The sequence below is a fragment of the Heliangelus exortis genome, chromosome 27 (genome assembly GCF_036169615.1).
Source record: "Heliangelus exortis chromosome 27, bHelExo1.hap1, whole genome shotgun sequence".
In the NCBI taxonomy this organism is placed as follows: domain Eukaryota; kingdom Metazoa; phylum Chordata; class Aves; order Apodiformes; family Trochilidae; genus Heliangelus; species Heliangelus exortis.
Window position 1 is genome coordinate 510,503 of NC_092448.1, and position 15,367 is coordinate 525,869.

A 15,367-nucleotide genomic window follows, 5' to 3' on the forward strand; every position below is an offset into this window, starting at 1 on the left:
GATGCAACCCCTGCATCAACCTAGGAGACAACAGCTTCAGAGGACTTGGCCAAGAGGAAGCTGGGAGCTAGGACTCCTGGATTCACTTGCTCTCTGGTTCTCTCCCAGCTCCACAGAAGTCCTGAAGCGGTGTCAGCTGTGGCTGCTGCTTTTGTGTCTCATGGATCAGTACCTCATCATCTATTCTCCAGCTCAGCCAACAAAATTGATGACAACAAGATGGTGTTGGCAAAGAGGAAATCAGCAAACGCTCACTCTGGTGAAATGCCCTGGAACTGTTTTGTTCCGGGGGTTGATCTGGATCCGGAGGCAAACTGCTCGGCAGAGGAGAAGAAGATTAGGGAATTACAGAAGGAAGTCATGGTAGAAAGCACAGCCTTCCTGAGGCAGTCTACCCCATGTCACTGTTCTACCAGAGGACCAAAAGAAAAGGTAACTCCATCTTTGCCATAAGCAGGACACTGGCAGGAAATCTGCTCAGGGCTTTTATGCAATCAGCTCTCTCACAGCCCTACACCATCTGGGTGGCCAAGTGAGTCCTGAGGGGAACAGGATTATAACAGGATGGGATTCACACAGAAATGGCAGTGCTATTATCTTCTCTATATGGTGTGCTGGGGAAGGATGCACAGATGATCTTAAGGATCTTTTCCAAACTAAATGATTCTAAGGTGGTTTTGGGGGTTATTATGGGGGAACACCACCCTGAAGAAGTCATTGCTGGAGGGTGGATTTCACCACGGGATGGTTGCAAAGGACACCAAAACAAGAAGGGACCTTGACTGCTAGGGAGTAGCAAGGACACCCTAGGGCTGATTGTGGAATCAAAGAATCATTTTTGTTGGAAAAGACCTCTAAGATCAACAACTTAACCCAGCACTACCAAGTGCACCACTAAACCACGTCCTTCCGAACCAGCACCACATCTTCTGAATACCTCTAGGGAAGGTGACTTTCCTGGGCAGCCTGTTCCAGGGCTTGATAAGGAGCTGGGCTCTGGGGTGGATATGCACAGACCCCCGCAGGTAACAGATGCTGTCGAGCACTCTGCTGGGGACAGGCTGGGCAGGAATGGGGGGGTTTCTGGAGCAGAACCGGGTGCTTCAGGGAAAGGGGTGAGGGGAGGTGCTGAAGGCTCCCATGAGGAGCTGTGTGGCCGTGGCTGACTCCCTGGGGCTTTGGGGGAATGCCTGTGGCTACTATGGGAACGCCGAGGTTTCTACAGGAACCTCACGTATTTCTGGTGCATCTGATGGCCGGGAGCCTGCGGGCGCTGCTCCGGCTCTGCTATGGAGAGTGCCCGGAGGCGGAGGGGATTCTGGGAAGACCGGTGAGGGCACGTCCGGGAACTGACCGCCGAGGATGAAGCTGCCGACGGCGGAGATGAAGCCGCTGAGGAAGGAGTTGAAGGGGAAGGTGCCAACGCCGAGGCAGTATCCAAACTGGAGTGCCCCGGTGAGCATCACGTACAGCAGGTAGACGTCCAGCATCCCAGGCCTGGGGTGCCGCTGCCGTACTCGGCCAGAAAGCGCCGCACGACAGAACCCACCGAGCCCGCGGCCCCTCCTCCCGTCGTGCCCGACATCTGCGGCTGCCGGTGGGCTGAGGTGGCCGGAAGTGGCGGGAGAAGCACTTCCGGGGCACCAAGGCGCGCGGGGGCGGAAGTGAGCGGCGGCGCTGCACGCATGCGCATGGGCACGAGTGCCAAGGGGGAGTCAGCTCGCCTCTTTAGACAGCACACGCGCCGCGGGCTTTCCAAGAGCCAATAAGAGCTCAGCGGTGCTTGTTGCTAGGCAGATTTCAGAGAGCCTCAGCCGTGAGCCTCCACAGCTCCGCTCCTCGCCCCCCGGGGCAGCTCTCGCCCCGCAGAGGCTGTGGGGGTCCTGACCCCCGGTGTCCCCTCCACGGGAGCGCTGCTGTGGGGGACAGCGGCTCCGTTCCGGCCCTGCCCGCGGCAGTCCCGTGTTCCCCCGTGAGGACAGTATTGGCAGTGGCACCGCTGGAGGGGTCACAGTGCAAATTGCTGCCATTCACAATAGGTCTCCCTCCACCCCTGATGGGGCAGCGGTATTAACACCAACCTAGCAGGCTGGCAGTGAAGTCTTGTGGCTTTTTGGTTTCTTGTTTGTTTTATAAATTGGCTGGAAACAGAAGTGCTGAGGAACTTAACAGGCTGACTCCTGCTGTTTGAGTGGTTCCAGCCTCCTTATGCAGAGAAACCCTGGCGGAATATGCACGGTGAGGTCCAATTATCTCCATGACCAGTGGGACTTTAACACATCAGGATTTCAGAGGCTGTGGAAGGAGGATAAGTAACCCTTCAGACTGTGTCCTCATGATGTCGATCTCATAGAGTGCATGGAGGTGTTCAAGGTCTAACGTAAGGGCAAATGGGGGAAGAGGCACAACATTTAAGCCTTTACCTGTGTGAATACAGAGATGACCCAGACCAGGGTGGAAGGAGGGAGCAGTGAGTTAGAATGGAGCCTGCCAGCAGCACTGTGGTTCATGAATGTGTCAGCAGTGTGTATTGCATTCAGTGTCCTGACCTTTTTAACTGAAACCTGGAGAGCAGGACCTGTGCATCTACCAGTATTTTGAAAGAGCAGGTTTGGAGAGGTGGGCCCATGTCCACATGCTGCCCATGGAGACGGCTGACTGAAAGGACCACCTTCCCAGCAGCTGGGGACTGCTGTTTGACCTCTGTAAGGGAAGTTTGGTACAGGAGAAGTCTGTGGCTTTCTGTGCTGCCTGTAATCAGGTCTGTGAACTTATGCTCTAATGAGTCCCAGTGAGAACACATCTTCCAACCACGTTTCTGCTCTCGCATCTCACACCAGGCTCCATTTAAACTCTGTGACTTTTCTTTCTGTCATTTCTTCAAGCCAGCTTGCCAGATGTTGCCACAGCTGCCGAGTAACAGGGCAGTAGCACCACATTCCTCAAGAGGCTCATTAAAATGCTGACACCAATAATGAGCTCTGTGTGTGGTGTTCTGCGACTCCCTGCAGAGCTGTAAGCATTGTGTAGCTAATTAGGGAGCTCCCAGATGTATGGATGGATACATACCACATCATTTTTGCTTGTCATTTGTTTTAATTACCTATGACAAGAAGACTGGAAAGGAAGATATTCTGAAAAGAAATTAGTGTGGTTTATATCCCAATGGGAATCAAGCAGAGAGAGGAAAAGTATCTTTGTGATCAAGGAACAAATGGTCAGAGTCAAACCTTGACTCATGTGCTGGTAATAAGACAGTTCTCATTACAGTGCCTGCTCTAATTATCACTGTTTTTATCTATTGTACAACTATTCACAGAAATAGGAGGAATATTCATCACGATTTCAAAAGAATTTGAAGGTATTTTTAGTGAAAAAAGGAAAAAATCTTAAATAAAAAAAGCTGAAAGTTTACTCTGATCCCACTGTGTTCCAGTCTCTTCAGGATATGAACCCTGAAAAGAGCTGGCTCAATTGGGAGTATGGGCACGTGATAGAAATTTTCAAGAGCAGTTAGACTAAGGAATGTTTAAATAGTGGAATGAACATAATATAATTTAGAAAAACTGAATGCACATGCAGGAGAGAATGTCATTGTCTTGCTAGATAATTTAGCTGATGTACAGTACAGCTGAGTTTTGACTTGACTGATTCAGGAATTACAGAGTTAATGAGGTAGGGCTGTGGATAAGAGCATTCACTTGGGATGGCTTTTTTTCTCTGATGTTATCACCATTTTTCAACATTTCCATGATGGGAACATGGGAAGATATAGCAAAGAAATTTCAGATGGGAACAGTGTATACATCTGGAATAGAGGGATTAACTTCTTTGGATATGTCAATTGTTTGAACTGTTCATTTGAAATTCAAAACTTTATAGCCAAAACAATCCTAAGAAAGCAAAACAAAAACATAACCATGAACAAAACAATGAACTGTAGAGAAATGATTAAATGGAAACTTTTCTGACAGTTAAAAAATGTATGCACTGTAAAAAAATGTCAGCAGTAGTATTTCCTTCTGAAGTTTCTTGCTTGTTTGTTGCTTTTATTATTAAAATGTTTGTAACATTTTGCTTTTGAGTATCAGGCATGGACTGAAGTAACTCTCTTCTCCAAGCCTTGCCATGTTCTGGCCTAGCTAGAAAAGTACACAAAAGTCCAGTTGATTTTCTCAGCAGACTGACTTTCAGAATCAGCCTTCTGAAGTAGACTTTTGAGAGATCCTACATAGGCAGCTTGGACCTGAGAGTTTATTTTGAGTGGATTTATCTAAAGTCCCCCAAAAGCCTTTCCTATGCTGTTTACCTAATGCAAGAGACTGTTGGAATTGCAGTATGGTAATCTGTGAAGTTCTGCCCCTGGGACAAAATAAGCCCCCTCCAGAGGAAAGGCTGGGGGCCTCTTGAACACAGTGTGGAACCTGCCTTAGCTGTGGACACTGAAGATGATGAAGGGTCCCCTCCCCCAAGGATGGCTCAGGTAAGCAGCTGGAATAGCTCTCCCTGCCCCAAGATACCTGGGCCCACCTCAGCCCATCAGTGAACAAAAAGATTTTCACCTCTCTGATTAAGATATTCAAGAAGTGGAGATACAAGCAGGGCAGAAAAAGAGGAGTAAGTGGGAGAAAGCAACATGTGGAGAGAGAGAAAACCACCAGAGGAGAGCAATGTCAGAACAGAGAGACCAAGAAGGTGAGGAAGCAGAGGGAAGAGGTGCCAGAAAATATTTTTCTCTACATCCCGTGGTGAGATGGCAGCAAATGAGCCAAAATTTTGGTGCATGCACAGCAGTACTAAATATATTGGGGGGGGGGGGGGAGAGGAGTTGTAGCTGAAACACCAAGACTTCAGGTCAGAATGATGGACTGCCAACAGAGTTCCTGAAAGGGAGATTAAAGACCGAAGCTGTTGGCAGATGTTGAAGGATTTCAAACTTTTAAGTTGAGAAAGCATCAGAAATACGGAGTCCTGGTGCGGATGTGAAGCTCTAAGTCAGGTAGCTGAAAAGCTGTTGATATTTGGGGAGAACTCAGGGATACGGGATAAGAGAGACAGGAATTAGGTAAGTCTAGGTCTCAGCTTTCTTGCATTCACATGTGGTTCAGAGAGCGCTGATAAAACTAATGTCAGCAAGAATAAACTTGAGAGCCAATCAGTGAGGAAGAGAAGTACCACAAACACAAATGTACCAAAGAGATAACAAGAAATGGAGAAAGTCATAAGCAAGAACATACAGGGACACAAACCTGAGTGACAAATAAGGGAAACACTAATGAGAACTGAACCTGGTCTGTCACACTAATTGATGAGGGCATATAGAAGTGTGAGAATGTTTAGTACAATGAGTTGATCTGATCAGAGGCCTCCTCAAGTTCGATGAGAAAATGAGAGACAATAAAAACACTGACACATACCTGACAAAAAAAAAACAAAACCAAAAACAACCACAACCAAAAAAACCCCCCAAACCCTAAGCAAAACAAAGCAAACCAAACAAAAAACCAAAAAACAAAGTAAGAACAACAACAAAATGGAAACAATTACAAGAAAACAAACCTTACCATTCACACTAATTGATGGGCTGTCAAGCAGCTGTGGTGCCAGGAAGATCAACAAGAACTTTGTAATTGTTAAGACTGTGAAACTGTACCCTGGATGCAGATACAGCCTGTGGGGGAAGAGACAGAACTCTACAAACCCATGAGAGATGCCCAGGGAAAGGGAAAACAGGATGTTGACAGCAACAGGTATGAATGAGGCTTCTGATTTAGAATTCTTCAAACTGTAGGAAGGGACATTGGGTTGGACTGGGAAATATATATGAAGAGAAGTTACAACATGCCTCTGCCTTACCCTAGCCCCAGAAAGCTGGAAGAATGGGAGTTTGTTGGTAAAAGGGGGGAAGACACAGCTAACCTGGAGGGTGTTACCTCAAGGTTACAAAAATAGTCCTACAATATTTGGAAATCAACTGGCTAAAGAATTAGAACAGTGGGAGCGACCACAGGGAGAGGGCATCCTTCTACAGTATGTGGATGACTTACTGATAGCAACTGAAACAGAGGAACGATGTGTTGCATGGACAATCTTGTTAAATTTCTTGGGTCTAAATGATTATCGAGTCTCCCAAGAGAAAGCACAGCTGGTGCAAGAAAAGGCGGACAGCGATCCCTGGGAACATCGAGGAAAGCCATCTGCCAGATGCCCAGGCATGAAACGGTGAGAGACCTGCAAGCATTCTTAGGAATGACAGGTTGGTGTCACCTGTGGATATACCAGTACGGGATACTTGCTAAACCCCTCTATGATTTGTTAAAACAATCTAAAATTATTCTAGTCTGGACTCCTGAAGCAGAAACAGCCTTTAGAATACTGAAACAAGAGCTGATGAAAGCTCCAGCATTGGGCTTGCCCGTTGTAAAAAAATCATTTTGGCTGTTCTCACACGAGCGCCAGGGAATGGCCCTAGGAGTCTTAGCCCAACAATTGGGACCATACAAAAGAGCCGTGGCTTACTTCTCTAAGCAACTAGATGAAGTAAGTAAAGGATGGCCCACATGCCTGAAGGCAGTAGCTGCAGTAATAATAAACATAGAAGAAGCCAGAAAGCTTACTATGGGCCAGAAAATGACTGTGTTAGTGTCCCACACTGTATCAGCAGTACTGGAACAGAAAGGTGGCCATTGGCTGTCACCCTCCCGGTTCCTGAAGTACCGGGTGATTTTAGCCGAATCAGATGATGTAACCATTCAAGTGACTAATGTTGTCAACCCAGCCTCATTTCTAGAAGGAAGAATATCAGCAGAACCAATTGAGCTCGACTGTCTAGAAACCACTGAGGCAGTGTACTCCAGTCGCCCAGATCTAAAAGAAGAGCCGCTCGAAGGAGTGGATGACTGGTTCTCGGATGGCAGTAGCTTCATGAAGTAGGAGGTAAGAATGGCTGGTTACGCAGTAACTACAACAGAACAGGTAATTGAATCGAATCCTTTACCTGCAGGAACCTCAGCGCAGAAGGCCGAACTGATAGCTCTTACCCGAGCCCTTGAGTTAGCAAGAGGGAAAAGAATTAACATAGGGACAGATTCGAAATATGCCTTCTCTGTCGTACATGCCCACGGGGCAATCTGGAAGGAGCGAGGACTGCTGACTGCCCAAGGAAAAGCCATAAAACATGCAGAAGAAATCCTACAGTTGCTGGAGGCTGTTCAGCTCCCAACCCAAGTGGCCATAATGCATTGCAAAGGGCACCAGAGAGGTAACACCGTTCCAGAAAGAGGGAACAGAACAGCCGATGCAGAAGCTAAATTAGCTGCTGCAAGGACCAGGGATTTAGTAGCATTGACTCTGGTACCAGAAGAATTAGATACTAATTTTCAACCAGAGTACCAGGTATACTAAGAAATAAAGGTAAAATGTTAGATAATGGATGGGGTCAGCTAGTAACAGGACAACTAGTACTGCCAGAAAAATCAGTATGGCAATTTTTAAAAACAGAACACAACAAGGCCCACTGGGGATTAGATCCTCTCTATCAGCATCTAAAAATTAGAATAGCAGGGCCAAAGCTATTCACAGCAGCGAAACAGGTCACATCCCGATAATCCAAACACGGGAACTAAAGTATGCCAGGGAGTAATAGACAGAGGGAAGTACGGCAGATTGATTTTTCTGAACTCCCAAGGAAAGGGGGGGAGTATAAGTACCTCTTGGTTCTGACAGATACATTTTCTGGGTGGCTGAAGCGTTCCCATGCAGAACAAAAAAAAGAAAGAGAAGTAACTAAAGTCTTGTTTAATGAAATCATGCCGAAGTTTGGAGTGCCTAGGAGCATCTCCCTGGACAAAGGCTTGCACTTTTGTGCTAAAATTGTACGAGCAATAAGTAAGGCACTGCAAATCAAATGGCAATTGCACATGCCTTAAAGACCTCAAGCTAGTGGATAAGTAGAAAAGATGAATCACATTATTAAACAACAAGATTGCTAAAATATGCCAGGAAACCAACCTGCAGTGGTACCAGGCCTTACCTATTGCTCTAAATTAGGCTGAGAGTGAAGCCTCGTTCAAAAGAAAAACTGAGTCCCTTTGAAATCTTGTATGGGAGACCTTACGCAATGCATATTGTAAATAGCGAGGCTGTAGATCAGATAGGTAATCAATATGTGTATGATTATGTTATACCTCTGGGGAAGTACTTTGATAAGAATGCCACAGTGGTAATGGATCACCAATCTAAACAACCTGATTGCAAATTGTGTCCTTTTAATCCTGGTGACTGGGTATATGTTCAGAATCTTTTAGGAAAACCTCTGCAAGAGAAGTGGGAAGGATCCTTCCAAGTATTACTGATCACCTTCACTGCAATCCAAATTAAGGAACGGCCCACCTGGATCCACTATTTCGAGTCAAGAAGGCCCCCGAGCATTGCAACGAACAATCCTGAGGAACCTCGACACTATGACCTGGTGACCTTCAGTGTGGATGCTCAGACTTTGGATAAGTATAACCTTATCACAAATTGACAAAGATAGAGCAAGTAGGGAAGCATCATTGGTGGGATGTCTTTACAGGATACTCCCCTTCAGCTACACGAGTATTTCATTACCTAGTACACCCTATATGAGCCATAATAGCAGCAATAATCTTGTTGTCGCTTTTAAATTTGTGGCTGTATTACAAATTGAATAATATAGTCAAAAGGATCCAAATAATGTGGGCAATGATTCACACCCACTGAAACCTCTCCTTGGAACTTGACGAAAGAATTCGTAAGTTCTATGGAAAGGGGGGAAATGAAACAGAGAAAGACCCTGAGAGGGTGAACTCCTGACGGGATTAATTCCTGTAACTTTCCACTAAAGCAGTGTGAACATCTTCTGTCTTGTAAGTACAGATCTTGCTTTTAAAAACAAGACACTGCCAAGGCCAACTAGGCAGCGAGGGAATTAACTTCTGCAACAGTGTAGGTCTTGTTCTTAAAACAAGGCACTGCCAAGGCTAGCTGGGCACCGGGGGAGTGCGAACACCTGCACGGAGACAGGATGAGGATGCCACAACCAGCAGATAAGGGTAAAATTATCGCAAGGGTCCAATTTCGCTCTGTAACAAGAGGATGAAGTCATCGAAAACAGGAAAGAGTTCAAGTTTCGAGAAAGATTTCTTACTTCATCCAAAGCCCCCCACCCGACAGCTCCCAGGAGAGGGCTCCAGCCAGGCTCCGCCTGGACTCCGCCTGTCATGAATATTATAATTATATGTTGCAAATATGTATGAATATGTATGTAACCTCCTCTATAAATACCCTAACCCTTTCCCTTGGGGGGCGGAACTCTTTGTCCAGCGCGAGCTGGGAGTTCCCCGGATTGGAAAATAAATACCTTTGCTGTTTAAAGGCTCAAAACTCTGTCTCTAAACAGTTTTGCTGGCCTTTTTGGGCTTCACAAGTCTTGAACCATGGGAGCCAAGGTTTGCTTATGGTCATCAAAATTAAACACTGCAGCCCTGGGTCTTCCTGAGTCTGGGTTTAAACTTAGATGGAGGTTCTGAGGAACTTGGTACTCGGTACCTAGCCACCCCAAGAAACAAGATGGCCAAGTCTTCAAGCCATCTGTAACCAGCACCCTTTGTATTTCTTCAGGTTTTATCTCTTCGCACATCTCCATTCCCTATGAGACTGAGAAAGGCAAAGCAGTAAAGCCTAAATGGGTCTCTGTGTAACCAGGGGAAAGACATGGAGAGAAACAGGAAAAGGGATGTCTTGTAACATGAAGAATTAAAACACCCAAACAAGTCCTTCCTGCTGCCACCCTTGTCTCTCAGGAGACATTACACACACCCCCAGCTGCTCTGCAAGCAGCTCACATGCACTTTGGGAAAGGGATGATGGAAGATTCAGAATTGACAGTTCTAGGGCATTGTACCCCTTCCCAAAAGCAGGTGAGAAGGGATGACTCCTAAACTGGGGATGAACAAAGGGAGACAGAAGGTGAAGAGTTTGCTCACTCTCTCTGTATTGGGATGAGGAAGTGTTAAGAACAGGCAGGACCATCCTCTTTCACCCCGGGGGAAGCCATGTGAGCCAGTGAGTTCACTAAACCAGGGCTAAACCCAGCTGAGTCCTCAAGCCACGATGTCCCTCAGAGCTGCAGACAGGTCAGGGAAGATGAACTGGTAGCCACTCTCCAGGGTGTGTTTTGGTACCACCTTCTGGCCCTCCAGCAGCATGATGGCTCGTTCTGATCCAAAGACAGCCCGGACTGCCCAGGCAGGCACTGGGAGCAGTGCTGGGCGCCCCAGAGCTGCAGCGAGCTCCTGAGCAAAGGTGGCATTGGAGGTCATAGGGGAAGATGGGGAGACACCGTTGAGGACTCCTTGAACGCTCTCAGTCTCCAGGGCATGACACACAATCCCAGCCAGGTCCTGAATGTGGATCCACGGGAAGGGCTGAAGCCCAGAGCCCAAGGGACCTCCTAATCCCAGACGGAACGGCAAGAGCATCTGAGAGATTGCACCACCACCTTTGCCCAGCACTACCCCTGGGAGGAAAACAAGAGTGAGACCAAGATTTCCTCTGCACAGGACAAAGGCCCCCTTCACCCTCACACCTTCAACCAGGAGACAATCCTTAATGGGCTGGACTGGATCACTGCCCCTACAAGGAGAGATACAGACCTAATGTCCTCCCTCCTCTTCCCCCTTTTGCCCCAGCAGTGAAGTAAATCCACCCTGAACAGGTATGACGCACCAATCTCACCAGATCTCACCACGACACCACGAGTTGGGCTCCCAGGGATGAGAGCTGCAGCCTCCCAGGAGCTCACCAGGCGAGAGAAGAAATCAAAATCCCCACCATGACTGTCCTCAGTATACTCAGCTGTGGGGCTAGGGCGGTAGTAGCCTGTGGGTGTAAAACCAGAAAGGAGGTCAAGGTTTGATCACAACACCAGCCACCCCGTCCAAATTGGCCTCTCTTCTCTGCCTTCAGGCAACCAGAACTTGTCCACTCCATTGAGGACATCCTCATTTGAACAGCACAGAGTCTCTCAAATGGCAAAGCTGACAACTTTTTGAACTACCAATACACTCTGAAAGTTCAGCAGGATGCATTAATACTCAGGTTGACCTGGCAGCCCCAAGAGCCTATTATATAAGAGTATGCAACAGACTGAGCTGGCTGAGTGGAATGGCCCTTGCTCCAAAATTAGGCATCTCAGATGCTAAACTGCAGTAGGTTTAAAGACAGTGGCTAGCAGAAATGCAAAGATGCGGGTATTCAGCTGAACCTCTGCTCAAACAAACTGGTTCTACAGGGTGCATAAAAGCTTTCATAAGAAAATGGAGAAAAAGACTTGTTTGAATGACACTAAGAGAAAGCAAAAGGATGCAAATTCCTCTCCAGCAGTATTAAAAAGTAGATCATAGCTTGCCTAAACACAGTGGCACTGATGGCAATGAAGCTGGCATTTCAAGGCAAGACATGTCCCTCCAGAAGTGTGTTTGCCCAGAGCTGTATCTCTCCAGGTCAGCATGAGTCATGCCTTGGCCAGGTGCAACCAATACCTACGCCAGTGACGAGGACCCAAGCATGGGGTGGCTCTTCAGCATTAGCAATGGCTTTGGCCAAGGTCCTGGTGGTCTCAACCCGGCTGTTGATGACCTCCCTGCAGAAGGCATCACTCCATCTGGAAAAGGGAGAGCCACTGATTATAATTTCCACAAAGGCACCCCAGGGAACATCAGCAGTGAGGGGGGGCCCAGCAGACACCTGCTCCTGCTCACAAGCACAGAAGTGATCACATGAATTCCAGCCCACCCCAGACCACAGTGAGGATGTGGAATCTTACTACCTAAATGCATGGGGACTTTGAGAAATGGTGGCTCTTCACTTCCCACAAAAGGCTGTAGGTTTTGGACTACCTTAGGACAAAGGTAGCAGAGGTGCTACCAAAGGTAGCAGAGGGACACCAAAGCTGGGTGCAGTGAATTCTTCCCAAGTGCCCAGTGGAGGCATTTCCAAAAACACCCTGATAAAAATAAAAATTTAGTTCTGATATTGCATTATCTAAATGCAGGCACCCCATGTCATTTTGGAAATGTGGAACTACATTGCCTGGTCTCCAAATGTCCAAATGTTCATAATTGACATGTCATTCAAAGGTCTGCCAGATAATAACAGACCCACAAAAATGTTTTGTATACTTGAGGACATTGGTTATGCGACCCAAACAGTTCCTGGACACCCTGTTTCATCCCCAGATCCCTTCCACATTTTCTGAACAGCACTGTTATCTTGCCTTCACTTTGCCCCAACAGCACTATGGGGAATGAAGTTACCTTCGAAAAGGGTTGAGGACATTTTCACCAGCCAAATTCACTACAGCATCACACAGAGGCAGTCCAGAGTGGGACAACTCTCCCTAGGCAAGGGCAACAGAAACATCACACATGCAGTCTCCCCTCTGCTCAAGTCTTCCCAGTCCTCAGAACTCCAGCGTAAACAGAGGATTTGCTCTTTAAAGGTATAGCAGTACCCATCCCAATGAACCAGACAGAAGTCCGTGAGTACATCCCCAGAAGCCACCTGCCCCACTGCCTGTTCCCTGTGCCCCAGCCCTGACATGTTCTCCCTTCTGTCAGTGCTCTCATTTCATACCCAGCTAATCCGATCCTTGCCCCCTTCTCGAGAGATGTGGGTCACTTCATGCCCACGGCTCCGCAGCAGCTGGGTCAGGGTTCTGCCCACAAATCCAGTCCCACCACCTAGGAGAAAAACATCACCGCTGTGCTGCCTGGGCTGCCCCCAGACCTGCACAGGCATCTCCACCATCACAAACACCTTGCCGGGGGCCCCACTCTGAGCCCAGACCCCTCCATCCTGCTCAGCACCCAGAGGACACCACTGATTCAGATTTAGAAAATAACGGGTTAAAATGTAGAAAAGCAGGGTTAGAGAGAGAACTCATTTGTCTTTGTCACAGAGAAGAGGAACTTTGGGTAAGCATTAAGCCGGAGCTGCACTGTCCTCAAGGTTTACTCCTCAGAAAAGAAGCAGAAAAAAGCAGTTCTGTGGTCTGGAGCACTGCCGGCTCAACAAAGGTGTACAGGATATCCTGAGGAGGACTCGGAACCTTCCTCCAGGAGACCCCTGCCCACGACCACCCGGGGACAGTGCGCATGCGGAGATGGGTGGAAACTTATGTTAAGAGATGATTTGCATAAGCTCTCTTGTATGCATATGCATGTTTATGTAATGCATATGTATAATTTTGTGTGAAAAATATCTGCCTGCATTGAGCTGCGGTGTGCAGGCTAGGAGGACCGATGCCCCTGGCACCCGGCGCTGTAATAAACATTAAAAAAGTATAAAGCTTTATAAATTTCCGTGTGTTGTGCACATCATTTTTGTGTGCACAAAAATGTGTGTGTTCCGCACATCACCACTCCTCCCACGCCAGCCCTGCAACCCCTCTTCCCCCAGCTCCCCGCTCCCCTCCCCCGCCTCCCAAAACTGCTGTCCCCTCACAGAGTCCCCAGATCGCCCCAGGGAGCCCTGCCCGTGTCCCCCCGGGACGAGCTCCCTGCGGCCTCCCGCGCTCACCCCGCTCCCAGCAGCGGCCTGGGTGAGACCCACACCAGCGGCCCCGAGCGGAGTGGAACAGGCCCGCGGTCCACCGAGCTGCCCCGCACACCCAAGCGCAGCGGTAGCCGGGCCCTCCCGCACAGAGATACCAAGCACAGCCCGAACTGCCCCCAACCCGCACTCACCCACCAACACCCGCATCGTTGCGCCTAGCGCGCACACGCATGTCCACCCCGCCCCGCGCCCAGCCGCGGGAGGAGGGGCCGCGGTTAAAGGCCCAGAGCGGCCCAGAGACCTGAATCCCGTGGAACCGGGAGCTCCCCGGAGCACGGGAACCTTCGGAACGGGGAAACGGAGGCTGAGGGGAGACCTCAGCACTCTCACAAACATCTGAAAGGAGACTGTAGTGAGAGTGGGCTTGATCTCTTCTCACTGGTGACAGAGGACATGACAGGGAAATGGCTTCAAGTTGCTCCAGGGGAGATATAGGTTGGATATCAGGAGAAACTTGTTTACAGAAAGGGTTGTTAAGCACTGGAACAGGCTGTCCAGGGAGGTGGTCAAGTCTCCGGCCTGAATGTGTATAAAATCGCCTGTATGTGGTGCCTGGGGACATGGTTTAGTGGTGGACTTCGGGAACAGAGTAAGAGGGTTAGGATGAGGCTGGACTCAATGATCTTGAAGGTCTTTTCCAGCCTGAGCAGTTGTAGGATTATATGATCAATACGAAAGATTTAGTATCTACCTCTCCACTAACCAGCATTGACTGTTTTGTCAGTCTTTTACAGGAAACAGTAATTTCTTGAAAAGTCATAAGCAAAAGAGGAATTTTAGAGAGACTGAGGATACAGGAGAAACACTAAAAGCTTGAGGAGAAACATAAATGTAAATGCCAGTTGTTTTGTCAAGGCCAAGGCAACAGCACAAAAAGATTTGAGAAATAAGAAACAAAGCAGCATCGACTTGAAAATAAAGAGTTATAAAAAAAAAGTTACTGCCACAGACATTAAGGGAGTTTATATGTATATGTATATGTATAATTTCTACAGTTAGCATATAAAGAAGGCAATATACATGGCAATAAACCAAAACATTTCCATAGGGCTGGTATTATGACTTTTACTCTACACATATCTTAACACAGAGACAGAAAACCTCCTGAGACATCCAGATCCTCCACTGGATAGCAGGGAATACCATAGAACAAGCTTACATTACATTAACCCTCCCTTTGCTATTTATATGGGTTAATTTTTATATTTAATGTAACATTTGAAAACTTGCAGGAAAAAAAAATCTAGCCAAAACATTTGAAAACTTAAAAACCATACAGAGGAGCAGTCAGTAAGAGCAAAGATGTTCAACAGAATAATAAATATATATTAAAACACAACTATTTTTTAAAAAAATTTCCATTGAATTTTTTGTTTAGTTTTAATAAAAACTTGAAAATTTTGAGAGAAATAACTCTTCACAAAAGCAAAATTATCCGTAGAATGCGTTCAACAATGACACAAATCCATCTTTGTAGGAAAAAAATCCGCGGAGGCTTAAAGGACGACACGCAGTCACCAATATGGTTAAAGTGAAGTCGTTTATTAACAGTGGACACTCGCTTTATATAGAGCCTTTGTTTATATAACGATATCTTGCAGGTGGCTATATCTTGGACACAAATTCTGTTCTCACAGAACTTCTGCTGGCTACCTCATTATCCTGTTATTCTTCTTTTCTACTGCCAGCTCCCTTATCTTTTTCCCATAGCTCATCTTTCAGTAACCTT

At 47.3% G+C, this 15,367-nt stretch overlaps 2 protein-coding genes and 1 long non-coding RNA gene across 3 annotated transcripts in view; all 3 read right to left on the bottom strand.

The window, feature by feature from the left end:
• The window catches only part of LOC139787951 (uncharacterized), a 540,427-nt gene that overhangs the window by 368,057 nt on the left and 157,003 nt on the right, over window positions 1-15,367 (bottom strand). The window lies entirely within an intron of this gene.
• LOC139787956 (dolichyl-diphosphooligosaccharide--protein glycosyltransferase subunit DAD1-like) lies at window positions 193-1,965 on the bottom strand. Its single transcript, XM_071727382.1, is given in 5 exon segments — window positions 193-224; window positions 227-279; window positions 281-314; window positions 1,355-1,495; window positions 1,498-1,965. Coding segments are annotated over 5 exon segments (456 nt in total). The 5' UTR covers window positions 1,694-1,965.
• On the bottom strand, window positions 9,999-13,819 carry LOC139787783 (epimerase family protein SDR39U1-like). Its single transcript, XM_071727094.1, has 6 exons — window positions 13,770-13,819; window positions 12,658-12,764; window positions 12,339-12,421; window positions 11,565-11,686; window positions 10,759-10,902; window positions 9,999-10,540 (listed from the first exon to the last, which is right to left on the bottom strand). Exons 1-6 carry the CDS (start codon window positions 13,783-13,785, stop codon window positions 10,125-10,127), a joined length of 888 nt encoding a protein of 295 aa, XP_071583195.1. The 5' UTR covers window positions 13,786-13,819; the 3' UTR covers window positions 9,999-10,124.

Bases quoted from the DNA above. Each gene is read 5' to 3' on its own strand.
- LOC139787783 (XM_071727094.1), bottom strand. The intron at 12,422-12,657 runs GTATGAAATGAG...GCCCTTGCCTAG, and splicing joins GCAAGGATCGGATTAGCTGG to GGAGAGTTGTCCCACTCTGG. The intron at 11,687-12,338 runs GTAACTTCATTC...TCCCTTTTCCAG, and splicing joins GTCCTCAACCCTTTTCGAAG to ATGGAGTGATGCCTTCTGCA.